Source organism: Lynx rufus, unplaced genomic scaffold (genome assembly GCF_022079265.1).
Source record: "Lynx rufus isolate CCGP_SWC_20201006 ecotype Redwood Valley unplaced genomic scaffold, mLynRuf1.p SCAF_4, whole genome shotgun sequence".
Lineage (NCBI taxonomy): Eukaryota > Metazoa > Chordata > Mammalia > Carnivora > Felidae > Lynx > Lynx rufus.
In genome coordinates, this window is record NW_025814856.1 from 13,136,507 (window position 1) to 13,159,268 (window position 22,762).

At 61.0% G+C, this 22,762-nt stretch overlaps 1 protein-coding gene and 1 pseudogene across 8 annotated transcripts; both read left to right on the forward strand.

The window, feature by feature from the left end:
* The first annotated feature begins 8,163 nt into the window (after nt 1-8,163).
* On the forward strand, nt 8,164-22,656 carry SSBP4 (single stranded DNA binding protein 4). 8 transcript variants are annotated; one of them, XM_047095493.1, is made up of 18 exons: nt 8,168-8,546; nt 14,473-14,545; nt 14,905-14,966; nt 15,063-15,147; nt 18,745-18,834; nt 19,325-19,390; nt 19,616-19,675; nt 19,761-19,830; nt 19,997-20,064; nt 20,149-20,216; nt 20,534-20,579; nt 20,670-20,705; nt 20,831-20,885; nt 20,972-21,042; nt 21,138-21,216; nt 21,599-21,627; nt 21,789-22,012; nt 22,272-22,656. In XM_047095493.1, exons 1-17 carry the CDS (start codon nt 8,488-8,490, stop codon nt 21,996-21,998), a joined length of 1,227 nt encoding a protein of 408 aa, XP_046951449.1. In that variant the 5' UTR covers nt 8,168-8,487; the 3' UTR covers nt 21,999-22,012; nt 22,272-22,656. The 8 variants fall into 8 exon arrangements, with proteins under 8 accessions (XP_046951447.1, XP_046951453.1, XP_046951448.1 ...); XM_047095496.1 differs by having other exon boundaries at nt 8,170-8,546; nt 21,789-21,896; XM_047095497.1 differs by having other exon boundaries at nt 8,165-8,546; nt 15,089-15,147; nt 19,997-20,216; nt 21,789-21,896.
* LOC124523673 (U6 snRNA-associated Sm-like protein LSm2) lies at nt 8,906-14,464 on the forward strand (annotated as a pseudogene).
* Nucleotides 22,657-22,762: the final 106 nt, after the last annotated feature.

A 22,762-nucleotide genomic window follows, 5' to 3' on the forward strand; every position in this document is an offset into this window, starting at 1 on the left:
ACTTCCAGAGATACCCAGAGAAACTCAGACATCCCCAAGACCCCAGGGATGCCCAGAGACCTTTACAGACCTTCAGACACCCCCCAACAATAGTCAGAAAAATTCAAAAGACCCTCCACTAAAGACAAAGATAGATATACAGAGTTCCCTGGGGGTAAACCCAGACCCAGGGCCACCAATGTGTGGCCCCCACAACTTAACCATATTTGCCCGACATCCTCTGACCCCCATGTACCCACCTACGCTGGGTAAGGCCTCGGCCTGGGCCCTGCCCCCAACATTTCCGAGACTGGGAGCTGAAGTGGATCAAGGGTTTGCTCTCTCCCATTATCCACCTCATCCTGCTCCTGGGTTCTCACACTTACCCAGAATCTGCCCCTCTCTCCACCCCTGGGGTCCAGGCCCCCAGATCTCTTGCCCTAAGCCCTGTCCTACCATTTCCAATCTCCATGTATTCAAAGTGCAGCCTTGGAACACCAGACGTCCCCCCCCCCCCCTTTCCTTCCAGGTCTGGCTGCTCTGAAGATCCAGTCTCATCTGGGGGAGGGTGGAGGGCAGGGTGCCAGGCAGCCCAACCCAGCAGCAGAGGCCATCTAGAGGCCTGGATCTTGAGGTGTCTGAGGGGCTCTGGAGCCAGCAGGTCAGGACCAGAGAGGCAGGTGTGACAAGCAGAGGCTGCACTGGGGCAGCAAAGCTGACTTAGGGGCAAGCCCGGACTGTGGGTAGATGTGGGCGGCCGCGGACCAGGCGTTAATCCAGCAAGCGATGACTGAGGTCTCCTTGGCCACTTCACCGCTGTGTGACCCAAGGCCAGTACCTTAATCTGTCTATGCCTCGGCTTCCTCTCGGGTAAAACGAGGACAGCGAAAACCACCCTAGAGGGTGGCTGTGAAGGGCTGAGAAGCAGGTGTGAACACGAGCCTGCCTACGGCACCGGGGACACTTGGCTGAGTGTCCCACGGGGGAGGGGGAGGGGGTCAATGATGGTCCATCGAATGGACAAAGATTGAATCAGAAGGTATAGCTTGATTTTGAATGAGTAGAAAGACCGAGTCTGAAGTCACGTGGCCATGTTGGTTACGGTGAAATTTTAGAAGTCAGTGAATGCTGTTGTAAGGGGGGGTGAGGTGGGTGGTGGGGGGGGGCAAACAAAAATATATCGCTGAGGCAGCTGCGGTCAGCAAGCACGTTCCACCTGCGAGAGCCAAGTTTGGTCTGGCTGTGGGAGGCTGCGGGAGGCCAAGCTGCTGGGCCACAGGGCTCCCCTGGGAATAGCCCTCCGCCACAGAAGGAGGAGCGTTGATTATAAATGCCTCAGATTCCTCCTACCTCACTTAGGACATCTCTGAGGCACGCTCTGGGCTGTGTCCCTGAGGGCCCCCTGGGAAACCAGCCCCTGGGAACCCCCTGGTTGGTACCCCCCTGAAGGGCTCCTTCTCTCTCCTCACCTTGACCTCTGTCTCTTCCTCGACCAGGGCTTCTCGGAATGACCACCTAAACAGTCCATGCTCTTGAATTCTGTTCTTAGAACCTGCTTCTTAGGGACCCCAAATTAAGATAGGTGGAGTGATTGGGACACCTGGCTGACTCAGTAGAGCATGTTGACTCTTGACCTTGGGGTCATGAGTTCAAGCCCCACATTGGGTGTAGAGATTACTTAAATAAAAATACGCTTAAAAAAAAAGGATGCAATCTTCACGATAGCCCCTCGGGATAGGAACTGTCATTACGCTTCATAGGAACTGAAAAGACCCCTGGTCCATTTTACAGACAGGGAAACTGAGGCATGGTGTGTTTGAGTAGCTTGCCCAAGGCTCAAGAACAACTGAGGGTCAGCCGAGAATCCGTGTGGTTGACCATGAGGCTGCACGGTGCTCAAACACAAGATGCATTCGCGTACGTCTACCTGGCGGGGTCTGCAGGTCTCCAGGTCACTCCTGGATGCATGGATTTGAACTTGAGTTCATGATAGCGATTGCCTGGGGCTGTGGACTAAGGAGGGTATTTCGTTTTATTTGTTAGGTTTTCTTTTCTTTTTCTTTTTAAAGATTTTATTTTTAAGTAACTGCTACTCCCAAAGTGAGGCTTGAACCCACACTCTGAGATCACGAGTGGTATGCTGTACCGACTGAACCAGCCAGACGCCCCTAATTGTTTAATTTTTTATGAAGATTACATTCATCCCTCAAATATTTACTGAGTGCCTCCTGAATGCAGCAAAACTCCTGCCCTTCCTTGAGGAGCTGATATTCCAGTGGGGAAGGTGCAATGATTAGGAAGTAGGAGTGCAGTGGAGAAAAAGTTAAACAGAGTGTAGAGGGGTTTGGTTCATGGCTTGGAAAAGTTGGTGAAAGACCTCTGGAGAAAATAAAGTGAGGGGGAAAAAAAGATATGCAGGGCAGAGTTCAAAATGGGAAGTTTTGGGGGCGGGGGGTGGAGGAACCGGGTGATTTTTTTTTCTGTATTTTTCTTCTTCTTTTTTTTGCTATGAAATAATTCAACACATAAATATGTAAATATATATCTGGAAGCCGACTTGGGGGCATGGGCAAGGTCAAGAGGAGCTGACTACGTTCCAAGCCTGAAGCTTGAGATCTCAAGTGCTGTTCCAAAGGTGCACCAAGGTGAGGCTTGAAGGGGGGAGGGGGGTGGGAGAGGAAGACCCTTAGAAGCTGGTGCTGCGAGTCTCTGCTGCCCTCGTGTGGCCATACTTGGGATTGTAAGTCCTCAGTGGCCTGGGCAGAGGCAGAAAATTGGTCCCTGGCCCTTTTGAACCCTGGACTCCACCCTGGCCAGGGAGGATGGTAATGATGGTCTGTGTCACAATCAGGCTAAGACCACTGAGGACACTGAAGGCCTCAGATCCCAGCGCAGAGGGGACAATGATCATTTTTAATTCATGTGTGTGCCAGCAGGTATTTATTGAGCTCCTGCTGTGTGCCAAGACTTGTTCTAAGCACTGAGCAAAACATTCAAACTCCCTGCCCTCGTGGAACTCATGGACTACTGAAAATGTGGGAAATCAACGTGCAAAAACAAGGTTTTCAGGAAAATCCAACGGGGCAATGTGACCCGGGTTGGAGGGCCTCTCTGAGAAGACATGTGGGAGCTGAGGCCTTAAGGATGAAGAGTAGCAGGCCATGGGGAAGGGCTGGGGGCAAGGTATCCCAGGCAGAGAGCACTGCCATGCAAAGGCCCTGGGGTAGGGATGAGCTGGATGCATACAACAGGACCGTGGACACAAAGTACCCAGCTTCTGGTGCTTAGCAAGCATCCATTCCCCAGTGTTACTATTAAGTGATGGACTCCCAAATGGGGGGGGGGAGGGAAGACCCCTCCCCTTTACTGCCCAAAGAGATACCTGGTTCTCCACTCTCTGCTGTGTGTCTTCAGGTAAGTTGCTTCCCTGTACTGAGCCTCAATTTTATCTGTGGAACTCTTTCTGTACCTGCTACAGGCTCTTCCCTCCTTCATTCCTCTCTTCCCTGCTCCTCCCCCCAGGCCTGAAGTTTCCGCAGAATGCCTCCAGTTTCTCAGAGTGAGTATCCCAGACCCAGACAGGGCAGGCATGCCAGTGGGTGAGGTGCTGCCTCTGCGTCACCCGTGTGACTTTTTTAGTAGCTCTCTGGGCTCAGAGAGCCCTGTTCTAGTCTATAACATGGGAATGAGGCTGCTGGGCGAATTTTCCAGGGATGATCTGATCCGGGCTGAGCCCACCAATTCCTTACGATTGGTTTGGCCCTGGAGTTCAAATGCAACGAGAAGGAACAGGCACTTCATTTATGGGCACTGGAGCCCACGGAAGGCACTGGAGGTAGCTCAGCGTACTGGCTCAGGCGGAGCTTTGTTGAGGATGGTGCTGATGGGCGGGGCTGTAGAATTGCTTGAGGCTCCTCCTCCTAGTCATCCAGGGTCCCCTCGGTTGCCTAGAGTTCAGCAGCAGCTCTGCAAGCTGGGGGGTTCGGTCGCCTCCGGTTCCAAGACTCTCAGTGGACCTGCGCAGCCAGGATTCAAACCCAGGCCCAATCTCCATCCATCCGGGGACTTCTACCTCCAGGCGATCAGTCTTGGAGTACAGGAAACCTGAGACTCCAAGGGGTTTCTGCCTCTTCCGGGAGACTTTGCCTCCCCTCCACCCCCCCCCCTCCACCCCCAGCGCTCAGGTTGGGGGCCTTGCTCCTCCCACCAGGTCTAGGCTAGAACTCCCACCCCTGCTCTAGCACTCGGGCCAGCTGCTGTGGCTTCTCCCCTCCCGATGTTGTTTGGGTTTTAATTTTTGTGTTGCAGTTAGAAAATTACCCATAATTACAGCTTCTGAGAGGAAACATCTCAGGGCCCAGACCCTGCTCCCAGCTGTGGCCCGCCTCCCACGCACGGCTGGGGAGGAGCCCCCATCCCGAATCCGGGCCCCTCCCAAGGCCTGCCACTTTAATGAGAAGTGGGGGGGGGGATGCTCCTTCCATCTCCAGTGGAGAGGAAAAACCATCATCAGGAAAACCCAAACCAGGCTTCCCAGCGACTTCTGCAACATATTCACCGGCCGCCAGGGCTGTGTCCGCAGGGAGGACAGATCCGGGGGGAGGCAGAGGCTGTCAACAGAGTATTTGATGCATCATTTTATCGTAACAGTGACAAATTCAACCAAGACCAGTGCTGAACCACTAATCTGGGGGAGATGGCCAGGGAAGGCAAGGAAGAGGGAGGGGAGGAGAAAGAGGGGAAGGAAGGAGACGAGGGGGGTGGCGGGAAGAAGGAACTAGAATAGGCAGGGCCAGGAGCCAAAGAGCCCTCCAGGCAGCAGCAGGAACAGCCCGTGCAAAGGCCGGGAGGTGGGCCTGTGAAGGGCGGGTATGAAGAATGGAAGGGCTGGCAGGGAGTGGGGAGGGACAGACTTTCCTCCATTCAACCCCCCACTCCCACCCCGCCCCAGCCCTAGGAGCACAGTCCGCTACGGGCTTGCCCAGGCACCGCCTCCAACCCGGTGGTGATCCCGAGGCAGAGAACTGGCTCAAGGCTGCAGTCCCCGCACAACCACACAGGGGCAGTCGGGAGCCGATGAAGGAATGGCGGGTCTAGGATTCCGACCAGACTTTAATAAGTCTCTGCTTCGGGTCCCCACCGGGACCCCAATCAATTCCCGGGTCTGCCATTGGCCCAGGGCCCCTGTCTACCTGGGCTTCTTACGCGGGCAACCTTCTGCATCCTCCATGCTATCTCAATGTACCCAGGAGCCCCATGGAGCTTCTTAAAATCCTGTTGCGGATTGCCGTTCAAGGCTACACACTTTCCCGTGGCTCCTTATTGCTTAGAACGAATCCCAACCCGTCCCCTCGGGAGCGATCCGGTTCCTCTTCCTGTTCCAGCCACACTGCCCTCCTCGTTCTGCCTCCAGCACCTTAACCGTGTACCCACCTCAGGGCCTTTGCACTTCTGTGCTGCAGTCTGAACATTTTGCTTTCAGATCTTTCAGATCCACCCCTCCCTTAATAAAATAACAAACAAAAAAAACCACGAAAACTTTCCTCCCCTCCCCCCCAAGCCCCTCCCTCTTCTGGGTGCGGTGGGGGTAAGGCCCTTCTGTGGGTTCTGCTCTTGTAAGGAGGGCGCCCTGCTTGGATGTGCGAGCGGCTCCGCTTCCCTGACGCCGCGTGGGGCCGATCTCCCTTTTCTCGGACTTTTCCGCGGGCACCGAGGCTGTGTTTGGAGATCCGTCCCGGTTGCCATGAGAACCGCGCTTGTCGCTTCAGCCCGCCGCACCTCCCCCTTCGCAGCTCGCGCTGCGTTTCCCTCCTTCTCTCCATCCTCCCACCACCCCCCCACCCCCCCACCCCCCCACCCGCCCGCCTGCCTCCACCCTGCCTGGGAGCCCGGCCCTTTTGGCCATCGCTGGATCCTCTCCACTGGGAACCCCTCCCTCTGCCCAGCATGTGGTACTCCTTGAAATTATCCTACGGACACGCCAGCGTTTGACGGTCAGCCCTCCCCATCAAAATCTCAGTTCCACAAGCAGTAGCAAAGCGTGCTGGCTGGGTCCCCAGAGCCCCCACAAGAGCCCTGCGCACAGCAGATGCTCAATAAATGTTTGTGGGGAGGCTGGAGATCACGACTCAAGGAACCGTGGCTCAGAAAGGCCGAGGGACCCGCGCAGGACACACAGAATCCCGGGGAGCCACCGAGCGCTGGGAGATAAATAGGGGGTGCCTGGGATGGCATCCTCGGGGCCGGAGTGTCACAGTTGTCACATATACGCTGTGCGACGAGGGGGAGCCACTTTCTCTGTGCCTCGTTGGAAGTAGGCGCCGGAGACCGGTGGTGGGAGCGGGTATTACGACGAGGGTGCCCTTGGCTCCCACGTCCGCCGGTGGCCTCCGGGGCGCTGGGCAGCCGCCAGCTCGAGGCCCCTATAGAAGCTTGCCGGCCGCGCCCCCATTAGCTCGCAACGCAGGCCCCTCCTCTACGCCTGCCCGGGCCTCGGGGGCCCCGCGGGAGAGGAAGCTGGGGGAGGGGACGACCGGCTGGACAGGAAGTGGGAAGGGCTGGCGTCCCCCTCCAACCCCGGCCGGGGCCCCTCGGGATGGAGGCGGGGCTGGGGCCTGCCTGGCCCTTCCCTTCCTCTCCGCCTGTCTGGAACCCCAGCGGCTCCCGACTTCCCGACCGCCAGGCTTGAGGGGTGGGGATCCCTACTGGGGAGCGCGGCCTCTTAGAGGGAGGTATAACAGGGAGTCAGCTGGCAGGGGCGGGGGCGGTTGCTCCCATCAAGACACACACACACACACACACACACACACACACACACACACACACGACGCAGGAATCCTGAGCACACAACCACACAACACAGGTCCCGGGGAGCCAGTAATCAACCTCCGCGCGGAGGCACACGCAAACACACACACTTGTGCACACAGCCTAAGGGCGTCACTCGGCCTCACACAACCGCCAAGGACACACAACCGCTGCCGCAGAGCCAGGGCCAGTTGACCAGACAGCAGCCTTTCCCTGGATACCTACCAAACTCCAGGCAGGCATGATGCACATGTGCACTCACACAGGAACTGCGGGTTCACACCCAGACACAGACACACACGCTCGCAGTCGTGCATGGGGGGGGGGGAGCGGGGGGGGAACCCCTATGGCGGACATTCACAGAAACATCCAGACCTGGAGACACAACCGGACTGCCTCCCTCCACCGGGCGCAAGCAGGTCCCGCGCACAGGCCTCCACCCCTCGCAGGCACCCTTGTCCTTACTTCGGTGTCTGCCCCCATCTCACACCCTCTGGAGGGAGGAGAAGGGCCCCTGGAGGGGGAATGGGGTCCCCCCCACCCCCCGCCTGCAGTCCTGACTCCTGCAGAGGAGACAATGAAAAGTGGGATGCGCCCCGTTTACAGCCGGCCGATACCCAGGCTGAGCAGCAGCCGCAGGAATGACCCAGGCGACAATCACCCAGCAACTGCTATTGACACAGGGTGTGGCTACGGGGCGGCGCTGTGTGGTGGTCTTCGGGTTGCATGTGTCTGCGTCGTGTGTCTGTGAGTGGCCACAGGCCCCGGGACCGTGTGACGCTGTCGTCTGTGGCACTGTGAGACCCCAGGGCTACGTGTGGAGCCCTGGGTAGGAGTTCCGACAAGCAGCCGCGTTTTTGCCACGGCCCGTTGGGAGCTGTAGCACAACGGAGCCGACGTGTGCCTGTGCGTCCCTGTGAGCAGTGGCCTGTGTGCTTTGCTGTCCTGGTGGCCACTGTGTGTACCACCGTGTGTGGGACGGGGTGTCCCTGGGTGAACTGTACGTGTGGCGGGTTCCTCTCAGGATGTGGGGGGACATATCTGTGGGGAGGACACCCAGCGTGACGGCCTGTCGCTTTAGGGAACTCTCACTCGTCGTTCCAGTGGCTCTGTGGATTTGTGTGTGTAGGGTCCTGTGTGTGGCTGTGCTCCTGGGTGTACAATTTGGGTGGCTGGTCCTATTTGTAGACCGTGTGTGGAGCCGTGATCAACTGTATCCTGCTGTGTGTCCCCAGGTGGCCGCCCCCACCCGTGCCTGCGTGTGTGTCCCCGCGCTCCCCCCCCCACTGCGTTGGGCACTGCGCGTGCGCGCCCGGCCCACGGTCCCCACAGCGGGACCCATCCGCGCGCCCGCCATCGCCCCTTTAAGAGCGGCGCCCGCGGGCGGCAGGGAGGCGGCGGGCGGGGGCGCGCGCGGCGGGAGGAGGGGGCGCGCGCTTCCCGGAACAGCCCGCGCTGAGGGAAGAGAGGAAGAAAATAAAACCCGTGGCTGGAGCTGAAGCTGGAGCTGCCGCCGCCGCCGCCACCGCCGCCTTGGCCGTCTGGAGCTCCCCCGCGCGGACGATGCCCGCGGTGCCCGCGCGGGGCTCGGGGCTGTGAGGCCCAGGGCGCGGGGTAGCTATGGCGACCGCTAGCGCGGCCCGCGGTGCCGCCTGACAGGTGTGGGCCCCGGAGGCGGCGGCGGCGGCGGCTCGGAGCAGCATGTACGCCAAGGGGGGCAAGGGCTCGGCCGTGCCCTCCGACAGCCAGGCCCGCGAGAAGTGAGTCGGTGGGCCGGGGGCGGGACTCGGCCGCCGCGCAGGCTTCCGTGGGCCCCAATGCCGGCGGGCACCGCGCGGGGCACGTGGGCGCGGGGGCAGGGCGTGCGGGGCCCCAGCGCGGCTCGAAGGGGTCGCGAGATTTGCGGGGGCGCGCGAGACCCGAGGGGCGCGAGATTTGAGGGGGGCGCGCGAGACCCGAGGGGCGCGCGGGGCCGCGAGATTCGTGGGAGTGCGCTAGATCTAAGGGGCGTGGGGAGCTGCGGGGTTCGCGAGATTTGACGGGCGCGTGGGACTCGGGCGGCGCGAGGGACGCAAGGGGTCGTGTGGCTGGAGGGGGTGCGCGAGATCCCAGAGGTCGGGAGGGCTGAGGGGGCGCGTGAAACCCGAGGGCTTGAGCGACCCTAGTGGCGCGAGGGGTCGCGACGTGGCCCCATACTTGAGGGCGCGACAGATCCGAGCCGGACTCGAAGGTCGCGAGACCTCCAACAGTCGAGACCTGCGTGCGCGCGAGGTCGCGAGCCGAGCCCTCTCCCACATTCTGCAGGGAAGTTTCCGCGGCCGACGAGACTGACCTCAGTCGGGGAGGGGGGAACCCCTGCACCTCAGGAAGAGCTTGAGAGAGGAGAGGGCCTGAGGGGTGCTGGCCCCAGCCCCGCGTGGGCAGCTGGGTGGATCCCCTGGGGAGGCCACACGGCTCCCAGTGCGGGGGGGGGGGGACACTGGGATCTGCAAAAACCCCTCATGCGGAGGCTAAAGGTGCCATCGTGCCTATTCTCCAGGCCCCTTGGTGCCCAGAGCTGCCCTGCGTTCGTCCGTTTCTTGTAGGGGCTCCCATGTAAGCGTTGGTTTGGAGATCGGGTTCTGCTGCTAAAGAAAGTTTGGAAAACACCAGATGGTCGCACCCCCTCTTTCATCCGTAGGGCTGCGGGGGCCCTGGGGAGGAAGCGATCTGCTGAGGTCTCAGCGTCTGGGGCACGAGAGAGCGAGAGCTCTCGGAAGGGGGGAGGGCGACACCGCACCCGGGAAGCCGGCTGGTTGCTGCTGAGCCTTCCTTTCTGAAATAAGGACGACCGGCCTTGTAGGATTCTCACAAGGACTACAAGGACTGGTGAAAGGCTGCAGGTGGAGCACCCCACGCAGGCAGCCACCAGCCCAGCCATTTCCTGTGTCTGGGCCTCGGTTTCCTCCTCTGTGAAATGGGGTGTGTGTGGGGGGGGGGGGTTACACTGCTCAGGTCCTCAGCCCCTGGCACTATGTTTTTCTCCTTGCTCACCCTCCTGCCTCCTCCTGCCCTTCTTCCCTCTCAGGTCCCTGTCCTGGGCCGGCCTCTGGCTCCCCATCTCAACACTGGGTCTGGGACAGCCTGCCCCAGAAAGGACTGAATACCTGCTGGGTGCGTCCAATAATAAACACTCCCAACCTACAGGGCAGCCTGGAGGGCACCTACCACCCAGACCTAACTAGCACTTGCATTTGGTCATTGGATTTAGGGCTTTTTAAATAAGAGTACGAAGGTAGCAGGGGTAGCTGCAGGCCCCTTTGTCCCCTTTGTATCCCTCCTCCTATGGCTCCAGAGGCTCTGCCATCGTGAAGCGGTGCTAGGTTGGTTTAAATCATTCCATAAACGACAACCATGGTTGGTGTCACTGGGTTCCTTGTGTTTTTTTCTCCTGGGGTGGGTTTTGAGACAGGACACATGACCACAGGTGAAGTTTGTTCCTTAGCTCAGCAGGTGCGGGAATCACCTTGCGTTTGCTCTGTTTCTTGCTGGGCTTCCAATTATGGCTGTGGGCATCCTTGTTTGGAGAGCAGATGAGTAAGAGGTCCTTAAGAAAGGAGCCCCTGAACTGAGTCTTGGAGGCTAAGCAGAGCCGCTGGACACAGGGGAGCCTCCAAGGAAGGACTTGAGAAGAGGTAGCGTCTGGGAGGGAACAGGAGGAGGAGGAAGACAGAGGTGGAATTTGTGAGTGGGGGTCGTCACTCTGGCCACCGTCTGGGAGAAGGGCTGTGAGGGGCAAGTGTGGAGGCTGTGCCAGGCGGATGGTGAGGAGGGTGGTCACCACCCTGGCAAGAGATGCCTGAAGGCCTGGCCTTGAAGGCAGCCGTGGGGAGGGAGGAAGTGTGTGGCTTGGAGAGTCCCTTTGATGAGTGATACAAGCCCCTGGGTAGAGGGCATCTCCCAGCCCCCAGCAGCAAGTCCAGGGGCTTTAGGGGGGAGGAGGACACCGTGCGGGGAGGATCCGTTTTCTTGATTACGGTGGTGGTGCCGCATTGTAGCCTGCAGGGCTCTAACATCCTATTAGGTCACCGTGTGCATTTCTTCCTATGAATACTTGGGGTCTGGGCACGCCAGATCCTCTAGGTCACTCGCTCCTTCCATCCACCTGCCCTCTTATCGCAGAAGCGCCCCCATGAGTGCAGTCATTCTGCAGGTCATTTGCCAACCTGGTTAGGGGTGGGGATGCCAGGATTTGGATCCAGAGCCCAGGCCCTTCCCCATGAGCGAGCCCAGGGCTTGGTCAGTGACCGTCAAACTAGAAGCCCTGCTTGGGGTCTCTGAAGGGCCCTGAACAACTTAGCCCATGTCCAGGCTTCAAAAATTTTCACACACCCCTCCCCCCGTCCCCCGCCGCCAACATGCTCGCTGTCAGGCCCCAGGCTGGCGGTTCCGGCCCTCGCTTTCCCTCCGGCAGTGGCTGGACCACCTTGCTCTTCCACTCCTTTTTCAAGTCCCTCGTGGGCAAGGATGTGGTCGTGGAACTCAAGAATGACCTGAGCATCTGTGGAACCCTCCAGCGTGTGGATCGGTATCTCAACATCAAACTAACTGACGTCAGTGTCACAGACCCTGAGAAATAGCCTCACACGTTATCAGTGAAGGGCTGCTTCATCCGGGGCTCAGTGGTCCGCCCTGTGCGGTTGCCGGCAGATGAGGCCGCCGCAGCGGCTACAGGACGCAGCAAGGAAGGAGGCCCTGCAGCAGAAACAGTGGTGGTTCCTCCTCCCCGCGCTGTCCCTCTTCTACTGGTGACCTTTAACCTCAAGTCCCAGCCGGGACCCCTGGCTCCCATACTTGAGGGTTTTTTGTCTTTTTTTTTTTTTTTTAATAGTGGAGCCTTTTTTTTTTTTTTTTTAATTACTTCAGGGATGAATGGATGAGAGGAAATAATAGTGGGGAGCAGCTCTCCTCTGTTGAGGGGAGGATAAGTAGGCTGAGGAACTGCAAAGCCTGCCTTGTCCCCAGCATCTGTCCTTCTCACTCCTTCCGTGGAGTGGGAAGAATCTCCTAGATTTCTCCAGGGCGCCCATGTGTTTCGTTTTGGGGATGGAAGGAATCTCCCGTATCGGCAATAAAGTTACGATGCACACACAAGCAACAACAATAAAAACACTTTTCACCCAAAACAAAACAGCTCACAATTCTTCCCTCAGACTCCATCGTAGTAAAAATTAAAGTACCAACATGTAAGAGAAATCTGCAAAACTGAAAACTGTGCCTGGTTTCTCTGCTTTGGGGATAAAACCCCACCCAAATCCTTAACATCGAAATACTCAGCCAACTTGTATGGGTGCTTACCAGACTACTTGTGTTAATCCCCCCCCCCCACCTGAAGTCACAGGGAGTCCTGGTGTTGGTTTGTTCATTCCTTTGGGGTAGCTGGGGGCCCAAGATGCGCCGGGCTCTGTTTTAAGTTCAGTAGCGAGTGAAAGAGAGCAAGTCCCTGCCTCCACCCCCGGCCCCCTCCGAAGCTACATTCCAGAAGGAGCTGCAGGCAGAGAGCAGAGACCTATGTGTCAGAAGGGGATAAATAAGGTGATGGGGGGGGGGCGGCAGATGGGGCAGGTGGTGTTAGGTGTGATAGGAAAGACTGTGACAGGTGACATTTGAGCTACACCGGTCTCTAGGTAGAAGCGTTGGAGGTGGGTGAACACCCTGGGTAAAGGCCCTGAGGTGGAGGATGGCCAGTGTATGTGTGTTGGGGCAGTGAAGGGGGAGTGTTACGGGATGTGTGTGTGTAGACACTAGGGGCTGGGGAGAGCGCAGCCCCTGGAAGGGGGTGGGGGGGGCTGTCGAAATCCAGGTAAGAGATCCTAGTGGCCTGGGCCAAGCGTGTGCTAGAGGAGGCAGGAAGAAGGCTCCGAATCAGGAGAGAGAGCTTTTTCCTTAAGTCTTTTCCCCCTAAATTCAGTAAGTGCAGTGATCTCAGGGCTGTGGTTGGGTGGATGTTATTCGTGCACGTGTGTGCACCCTTGTACCTTTGTGAGTCAAGGCCAGACCACCCAAGCCAGATCACAGGGGCGTGGGGGGCAGGCAGAGGCGGGCTCCTGAACCTGCATTCTGGGTCACATGTCACTGCTGAACAGTCAAGGCCAAAGGGAGGTATAGGAGGACCCAATGGCTGGCAGTGTAGACCCCTTGGTGGATGTGGTGGGAGCCAAGGGTATTTCTTCAGGGGGCTTACTGAGCTAGAATTCCCCCAGGGCAAGACCGCAGCCCCCCACTACCCCTACCCTTACCCCATCTACCTGGATTCCCCCACCTCATTTTGCTTCCTTGTCTCTGGACGTCTCACCCCAGACTTTCCTGCTCCTTGCAGCAACCCCCGAAATGGGTGAGGGACTGACCAGACCTCTCTCAGCCTCTCCTTACCTGGAAGGTGGGGTAGCTGGTAGGCCTGGGCTGGTTGGCTCTGCTTCAGGCCATTGGCTTTTCACATTTGTTGCTTCACTAATGGACACAGGGCTGGCAGATGCAGGCCCCTTGAAGGCTCAGGAAGCCTCCAGAAAGGAAGAGTCACAGGAGTGAATTGGACAGGTAAACCTGGACATGGGGCCATGGGGCCAGGAAGGCTGAGAGGGGTGCGATGATGTGGGGGAATCCGCAGCCAGTCTTGAGGAAAACCCACGCTTGGAGTTGCGTGAGCACCGTGAACTCTACCCCTCTATGCCCTGTCCCTGTAGGTGGCTGTCACAGCTCATTTGGTGTGGTGTGAGCCAGGGGCCCACCTCACCCTGGGACAGCTGCCCACCCCAACCCCTTAACGTCCCCCTTTTGCCCTTCCCTAGCACGCACAACCTTCCGGCCCACCATATAACTTAGCTTCTCCTATGTATTCTTGTGTCCCTGTCTGCCCACGAGCAGGTAGCTTGCAGAGGTACAGGTGTCTGTTGCGTTCATTGCACAGGGAGGCGCTGGATGAAGGAAGAGGATCCAGGCCAAGGACAGAACCCATGGGGTGGGGCAGGGACTGGGGGCCAGGACAGAATGGCCAGAACTGCCTCTGTGAGGTCTGAGGAAGGGGGAGTGATCTGATGGGGGGCGGGTATGTGAGGATCAAGAAGCCTGGCTGGGAAGGTGGGGAGAGAGCAGGAACATGAGACAAAGCAGGGTTATTTTAGGATGGGGCCCTCAGCCAGGGAAGGGCGGCCAGCCGAGTGGGGAGGCGTTCTAGAAGGCCTTCCAGCTCAGGCCAGCCCTTGAGGAGTCCCCAGTCTTGGATCTGGACCCTATACCCAGGGCATAGTCTGGAGTGACATCCGGGAGCCCTTTCTCCTGGGCAGAAAACCTCCCTGGGACCAAGGCTGTTCTGGGGTCTCAGCGTTGGCAGGATGGGGCCGGGACTTGGTGTTTAACAGAGCAGAGTTTGGTTTGCAAGTGGGGGGTTATGGACTGCTGAGAGCGTTGCCTAGAAGAAGGGCCTGCAGGCTGGGTATTGATGGATATGTAGGAGTTGGCTGGTCTGAGCAACTGAAGTCATCACCTGTCAGGGTGGGGGAGATGTGGGTGATTGGGGAACCAGTAGGGGGCAGCGAGTGAGGCCAGGCGTGGCGTCATGAGGGGCTCACTGAGGGCCTCTCTCAGGGATCCTTGGGACTGTGGGGCTCGCCCCAGGCCTGAGCCAGCCTCCCCTCTGCCTGCCTGCAGGTTGGCACTCTATGTATATGAGTACCTGTTGCACGTTGGTGCCCAGAAGTCAGCCCAGACCTTTCTGTCCGAGGTAAGCCAGCCTGGCCAGGCAGAGATCCCCCCCCAAGCTGGGCCCTTCCTTACCACCCATACCCCGGGGTCCTCTCCACCTCCTTTCCAGATGGGTTGGGGGTGCCCCTCTGCTGGCCCTGGGAACTGAGGGCTGGGGTGGATCAGGGCCCGTGGACTGGTGTCCAGGCATCTGCCTGGCCATCTGACGATCTGTGCCCACTTATCTGCCCCTCACGTAGTTGCCCCCCTCCCAGCTCCCTTGCTCTGGGCTGCTGGTCCCCTGCCCCAGCATTCCCCAGGCACCAGGCTGGGCTAGGGCTGCCCCAGGTTGGAAGGGGTCAGGCAGGGCCCTCTCACTGTCTTGCCTTCCCCCTGCAGATCCGATGGGAGAAGAACATTACGCTGGGGGAGCCCCCAGGGTTCCTGCATTCCTGGTGGTGGTGCGTGTGAGGCTGGCCAGGGTGGGCCACGGAGGGGGGCTGGGTGGGGACGTGTGGGGAAACCATCGTCCCCCCCCCCCTCCCTGCCGCCCACAGCGTGTTCTGGGACTTGTACTGTGCAGCACCTGACCGCAGAGAGGCGTGTGAGCACTCAAATGAGGCCAAGGCCTTCCAGGACTACGTGAGTCCCTGCCCCGGGGACTGGGACCAGGGCTCGTGGGCATGGGCAGGTTTCTGGGCCTGTGGCCTTGGGGTCCTGTGTGGCCTGAGGCTGGCTTGGGTGGCCAAGTGGGTCTGGCTGTGGGGATTGATCTGGGATCTGGCCACTTCTGGGGAGTCCCTATTCCCTCTACTCAGTATAGGGATACTCACAAGATGGGGGAGGTCCTTCCACTGCGCTCAGCTCCTGAGGGCCCCCACAGCCCCCCCATACCTTCCTGAGGCGGGCCCCGCCTCTCTTCTCCATCATCTGAATCCCCCGTGGAGCCAGGAGCTCCTGCCTCCCCATCTGCCTAGCTGTGTATGTGTAGTTTGTGTGTGTGTGTCTACATGTGTGGCGGGGGACAGGGTTGGGGCCACTACTGCATGTCCCCTCCCGCCCCAGCCTTTCTGAGTGCAGGCGGGAGTGGGGGTGGGGGTTGGCTAACTGGCAGGTGCACCCTTGAGCAGCAGAGGCCCAGCAGTGGGCACACTTCCTAACTTTGCTTGGTGGCTGAGGCTGTTGACTCCACCTCTTTGGCCTCAGTTTCCTTCTGGGTTGAGTGGGGGTCAGAGGCCTGTCTGAAGAGGAAAGGGCGTGACATGAAAGGGCTGGTGGCATTTTGTCATGGGCAGATGGCAGCCCCTGCCTTTATCTTCTTGGCCTTGGGTGTGGGGCTTGGCCACCCGGCTTCTCCAAGAGGTCTCTGGCTGGCCAGGAAAGGCTTGGGGGCTCCGGGCCCACTCAAGGGGGAAGCAGCAGCGCAACTGGCGTCCAGGGGCGGGCAGCTCTAGGCGAGTTTCCCCCTCCCACCCTCCTCCCCGTTGTGCGCCCACACTCGGACAGCCGTCCTCGCATACTGAGCAATCCTCCCCGCTGTGCCCCCTCGGGCCTCCCAGGGCGTGGCGGTCCCCATCTCGCTCTGCAATTGGTCAAGGTTGTGCACCGCCTCCCCGCATAACGCATCCCCTCCCCTGCCCAGTGCAGGCCTTCGTAGGGCGGGAGTGCAGCCCCAGAGGGGTAAGGCTTCGTCTTGTCCCTGAAGACGCTCCTCACGCGCCTTACGCTGTGCTTGGGAGCTGGGGTCATACTGTTGGTCCCTACTGGGTCCCACTGCTCGTGTGCTGCCCCCCTGTCCCTCTCCTGCCAGAACTGGGGCTCCAGGGGTGTCTGGAGTTGTGTGCGTGCCTGACTCCTTGAGGGCGCCCCCTCCCGGCCTGCTCAGCGCCCCTTCCCTCTCCGCCCCGGCTTTGCCTCTGCCCGCGACTCCAGCGGCCTCTCAGGGCGCCTCCAGGGAGGGCAAGGAGGGCGGAGTGTTTGGTTCTTCACACGGAGGGGTACGCGCTTCCCGGGAGCGCGCCGGTTACCATGGCAGCGGAGCGCGCGTGGCGTGGGGGGTGGGGGAAGATGGCACGGGCACAGCGGACGTGGGTGGGGGGATGGGGACCCCCCCCCACCCCGCCCGCGGTGGGTAGCGACCTGGCCCCGGGGTGGCGGGTTCTCTGTTGCTACGGGCGCACATCCTGACCGGCCGCTGCTCTAGCGCCCTGCTTGCCTCCTCTACGTGGTCGGTGTGTGTGGGGGGGCCTCCGAGTGGGGACTCAGTTCGCCCCTCCCGGCTCTGCTGCCGACCTCGGCATCTCCAGGAAACGCTAGCGCGCCCAACCCGTCGTCATAGCAACGCAGGTTGGGCCAGGGCGTCTCCGGGCGGATGATGGACGTGGGGGGGGGGGTCTAGCTGGGCCACCCGCCAGGGAGAGTGGACCGCCCCATATTAACCCTTCTGGGCCTAGAATTGGGAAGCTACAAGGGGGTGAGGGGTGCCCCATCTTTTCCCTGCCCCCACATCTCGTGGTCCGCAGCCCAGAAATCAGCTGCCCCCACCTCCGCCCTCCCGACCAGGAAATGATCTGGCGCCTGTTGTGGCTCAAAAGGAGGGGGACTGCTCTCCCACCCTCCCTGTGGGGTAGGTGGGGGGGGGGCGGGGGTGGATAGACCTAAGGTTCAGAGGTGCCCCTGTTCAGCCACTGAGGCAGGCGCCTTCGAGAATAGCTGTTCAGCTGTAAGGCTGTATCTGTGGGAGGGCATGAGGTGGAGGAAGGGGGGGGGGTGGCAGTTTGGAGGGGGGGCTGAAAGCTTTATCCCCCCTCACTCCTAGGGTCTCTTGGGCTTTCAAAAGATTTGCAATGGGCCCTGGGAGTGCTTTCAGTCACCATAGGCCTGGGGAGGCTCCCACCCATACCTCCCCAGTTTGGGGCCTGGAGTCCTTCAGAGGCTGACCTTTGAGAAGGGACAGGAAGGGGGGCAGCTTGCATTCCCCAGGCGGAAGGGTATGTCTCCAGGGGCCCTGCCCTGACCCAGCCAAGGGGCCCTCTCCCCACTTCTGTAGGGCAGGAAATGCTGTGTGACCGTGGGCAAAATGCTTAACTCCTCTGAACCCAAGTGGCTGCAGTTCTACAAATTCCTGAGCATCCCTTGTGTGATGGCTTGTGCTAGCCCCAGGGACGGCAGTGACCCGCAAAGACCAGACCCTTCCTCTTGGGTCCTGTCAGGCCTGGAGTGGGGGCAGATGATCCAGACAGACCAGAGTCAAGGGGCCCCCAGAGAACTACTCCTCTCTTCTCTACTCAGTCCCTGCAGAGTCCTCCTCCTTCCCTATCCTTTGATGTGTCCCCTCTGCCCTGTAAACTAGGCCTCCATTTCCCCTTCTCCTCCCTGCTCTGTGGGCCCCAAAGGCAGACAGGCCTGGGACTTGGAACCGACCAGAGGAAGTGGCCTGTCAGCCTGCCCCCTGCCAGCTCTGGCCTGCCACCAGCATCTCCGCCCTTGGCTGACATGGGAACTCCCCTCTCTGGCACCCTGTCATCTCCTCTCCTCCATCTGAAGTCAGGAGCCTGAAGACCCCACCCCAGTAGTCCTCCTCTTCATTTCCCTCCCTATTGGAGGAGGAGGGGGATTGGTGTGTGCAGCAGCTTCAGGGAGGAGCCTTCTGGAAGGGAGGTTCATCTTGAAGCTGCCAGTTGGTTTTTAGGTGTCTTGGATAGAGCTGGGGGTCTAGCTTATCTGCCTCACCAGCCTACCGGGATGGGCCTAGAGTTGGGGACTGTGCCCCTACTAGTCTGAGGTTAGATTCAGATGGAAGGAACAGGCCTGTGCCAATGGATGAGGCACATGCCCACTGGAGCCCTGGGTTGTTGGCATTTTCAGACCCCCAGATCCTTGGGCTTGGGACTGACTCCTTAGGAACTGGGAATCCTGGCCTCCTTCCTGGGCTGTGGGTTCAGCCTGGCAGGGCCCTGATCACCTCCAGCGTCTTGGGTGCAGCAAAGAGGCAAAGCCCATCCTGAGGGCCACAAAGCGCATCTGAGGAGGAGGCCAAGTCAGGGTTGCTAATCGTGGGTGGGGACAGGGGCAGCTGCTCGTCACCTAGAGGACCCTCCAGGCATCCTCACCTGCATGGGTAGAAGGTCAGATGGTCCAGGTTCCTTGTGCAGTGGAGTGGGCTGCTTTTGGAAAGGAGAGGACACTCAAGCAGGAAGTGACCTGACCTGGTTTTCATGGTATTCCCCACCCCTGCAGAGCTCTGTAGCGGCCCCTAGTCCAGTGATGGGGAGCATGGCCCCCAACGACGCAATGGCAGCGGGCCCCATGGCACCCGGCTTCTTCCAGGTACAGCCAGGGCTGGTGCCCCCTGTTCTGCAACTCTTGAGTGGTTATGTCAGGGTGACAGGTGCGGGCACTGATGGGGTTGGGGGTCTCATGTGGGGAGAGGCCCTGGCAGGCTGGAATTGGGTGGGAGGGTGGTCAGTGCGTGGGTTTTTGCATCTGGGTTTTGGTGTAGCCAGCGGGGGAGGGGCCGCTTGAGCTGGGTCCCAGGCCAGGAGAAGGCGGGGGTCTCTGTGCAGTTGGTCTGTGCGCGCCAGGTTGCTAAGAGTCTTGGAGCATGGCTCTCTGAGCCGTGGGTCTTGCCCCTGACTGTTTCCGTAGAGCCCCTCACCCCAAACCCCGTCTTGCCTTAGGGGGAGTGCAGGACTGGCCCACCCTCCCGCCTCCATGGCATCCCCTCCCCCCTCCCTGGCCACGCCCAGCAAGGCCACAGAAAGCAGTGAAGCTTCGGTGGACCTCGCTCTTCCCAACCCACCTGGTTCTGTCCTCCTAGGGCCCCCCCGACTCCCAGCAGCCCCCCCACAACCCCAACGCCCCCATGATGGGGCCTCACGTTCAGGTAAGGACCTGTGACGCCCCGCCCCTTCACCACACGCACGTCCCAGCAACTCGAGCCCCCGGCCCCACCGCACTTACGCTCCGGGCACTGGCTGGCTGCGGTCTGCTGACTGGTCCTGGAAGAGGGGGCTGTCCAGGCTGGGGGCCGGGGCGCCGCAGGAACGGGGTAGCTTCGGGGGGGCGAACGGGCGGTGGGAGGTGCTGATCCCCGGCCCACCTCTTCCAGCCCTTCATGTCACCGCGGTTCCCAGGGGGCCCCCGGCCCGCCCTGCGGATGCCGAGTCAGGTGAGAGAGGGATGAGGGGAGGGGGGGCAGGAGTTGGGCCAGGGTGGTGGTGCCCTCGCTCACTGCTGCCACGCCCCCTCCGCAGCCTCCGGTGGGCCTCCCGGGCTCCCAGCCCCTCCTCCCTGGCGCCATGGAACCCTCCCCGCGTGCTCAGGGTGAGTAGGGAAGCTCCCGCTGCTGCCTCCCCCTCCACTCATCGGGACCCCGGCTCGGAATGCCTGGTCCCTGCTGTCTCACGGTGCAGAACTACCCCCATCCAGCCCATGTCCACCCCGGGGAGTGTTACCGGCCTGAGCCCCCCTCCTTCTGTCCCCACCTCAGGGCATCCGAGCATGGGCCCGATGCAGAGGGTGACACCTCCACGGGGCATGGCCGGCGTTGGACCCCAGGTGAGGGCAGGGTCCGGGAGAGGGGGTACGCCTCGGGGCCTTCCCCCCACACCTTGGCCACTCACAGCCCTTCTGCTTCCCCAGAGCTATGGAGGTGGCATGCGGCCCCCACCCAACTCTCTCGCCGGCCCGGGCCTGCCCACCATGAACATGTAAGGCCCTGGGAGAACCCCTGGAGTGTGCCCACGTGGGCCATCACCCAGCTTCACGGGCTGGGTGGGCCGGGGCAGGCTCAATCTGCACTGGCCATTGTTAATGCTCTGGATATCGTTTACTCTGCTGTCAGGTGGGGAAACTGAGGCCCAAAGGCTGGTGAGGGATGAAGGCTGACCCAGCCAATGTCTGCTGCGCTGAGGGCCTGTTTGGGGGCACATGGGGCAGCGGGGGGTGGGGTGGGGGGGTGACAGTGCGTAGTGGGGGGCCGTGTACCACCCGGCCTCACCCCAGGGTCCACCACTGTCTCTTCTAGGGGCCCTGGAGTGCGAGGCCCATGGGCCAGCCCCAGCGGAAACTCGGTGAGTGGTGGCCCGGAGGGCCGGGGGAAGATGGTGGCGGTCTGTGAGGGGTAGAGCGGGCCGACTGCTCATAGCTGCCCTTCTCCCCAGATCCCCTATTCCTCCTCCTCCCCCGGCAGCTACACGGTGAGTGGGGCCCAGCGGGGCCGTGGCTGTGCCGCTCAAGCCTGGGGGGAGGGGTTGTGGGTGGCAGATGTGTGTGTGTGTGTGGGGGGGTCTTTCTCACCTTCTCTGTCTCCCTCCTTGTGCAGGGACCCCCAGGAGGAGGCGGGCCCCCTGGAACACCCATCATGCCCAGCCCTGGAGGTGGTACAGCCCGGGTGGGGTACAGGGAGGGTGTTCCTGGAGAAGTCGTCACGCTTCTTCCCCTCATGCACCAATATCTCCCCCAGACTCCACCAACTCCAGCGAGAACATGTACACTATCATGAACCCCATTGGGCCGGGCGCCGGCAGGGCTAATGTGAGTGGAGGGGACTCCAGGGTGGGGGCTGCAGAAAGTAGTGGCCCCACTGGGGGTCTGGTGGCCCTAGTCCCACGCTGCCCCGCTGCCCGCAGTTCCCACTTGGCCCTGGTCCGGAGGGCCCCATGGCGGCCATGAGTGCGATGGAGCCTCATCACGTGAACGGATCCCTGGGTGAGTGGGCGTCCGGAGACCACCCCCGCCCCTCTCCCCAACCAGGCTGCTTCACAAGCCTTTTGCGCCCCCTGGCGGATGCTCCCGCCCCTCCAACCCCGTTTCTCCTCTGGCGACCCAGTTGTGCCCCGAGCTTCCGCAGGCGGCCCAGTGGCAGGGGTTGCGTTGGGGGGGAGGATTCCTGTAACTAAACCATGAGTGCCATCACTGACCCCTGCCCGGACCCTCCGTCCGAGATCCCCAGCAGGCTGGGCCTGGGAGCGGGGGCCTGGGCCTGGGAGTTCGAGGAGGGTGTCGATTGACCCTGGGCTCCCCGGGGGCGGGGAAGTCGGGCCTGGCGCAGGCGCGTCTGAGCCGCGGTCCGCCGTCTGTCGGTCCACAGGCTCGGGCGATATGGACGGGTTGCCGAAGGTGAGGGGCCGCGCTCCTGCGTGGGGTGGGGCCTGGGGCTCCCGGGGCGCGGGGATGCGGGCTTGACCAGGGCGGTGAGGCCTAGTCCAGGTCGGGACGAGCGGTGGGCAGGGCCTGGCCCGCGGGGCGGGGAGTACCGCGCTGACCGCGGCCGCCCCCAGAGCTCCCCCGGCGCCGTGGCCGGCCTGAGCAACGCCCCGGGCACCCCGCGGGACGACGGCGAGATGGCGGCCGCCGGGACCTTCCTGCACCCGTTCCCGAGCGAAAGCGTAAGCGACTGCGTCGACTCCCCCCCCGCGGCGGCGTCGGGCCGGAGGGGCCTGGCGGGCAGGCCCCGGCGGGGCGGCCGGGGGGCCAGAGCAAGACCGTGACCGCGGCGGGCCAGGTGGGGGGGCGGCCGCGTCATCCTTCCCCTCCCCTCTCCCCCCTTCCCTCACTCCCGCCCTTATCTCACCGGCCCGCCCCCGTCCCAACCCCACCCTGGGACCCGCACCCCAGGGCGGCTTCCCCACGCTTCGCCACCTGTCTCCCCCCCCCTCCCTACGTCCGCCCCGCCCCGTCCCCTCTTCTCCCCGGGGGGGCGGGTCCCAGCCTAGGCCGGAGCTGAGCCCGCCTCCGCGCGCCACCCCCTCGTCTCTCCGCAGTACTCGCCGGGGATGACCATGAGCGTGTGATGGGGCAGTAGCCCCTTGCCCACTGCCGGCCTCGGCTTCTGCCCAGTGCCCCTGCCTGGGACCAAGGTCCAGGGGCTCGGGCAGTCTGCTGGGTGAGGGTCTGAGGTCACACCTCGGGCGACTGTACTCCAGTTCAAGGATTGGACAGCTGGGAGGCCCCGCACGAAGGACTCTCATTTTATAAAAAAACAAAACAAAAAACAAAAAACGCAAGGACCTCAGAGACGTTCTTTCATGTATAGGACCTTCCTGCCATTTCTATTTTGTCCAAGGGGGCTCCCTGGGGACCTCTTTTCCCCTGGACAGCAGGGGGTGGGCCCCATCAATAAATGTAACTTGGTTTTGGTTTTTGGTATCTGGTCTCAGATTTCTTCACTTTGGCTTGCAGCCACATCCTCCATCATGGGGTTAGGCAGAGGCTTCAGGGTTCTGGAAGTCTCAAGATTTGGGACATCAGTTTT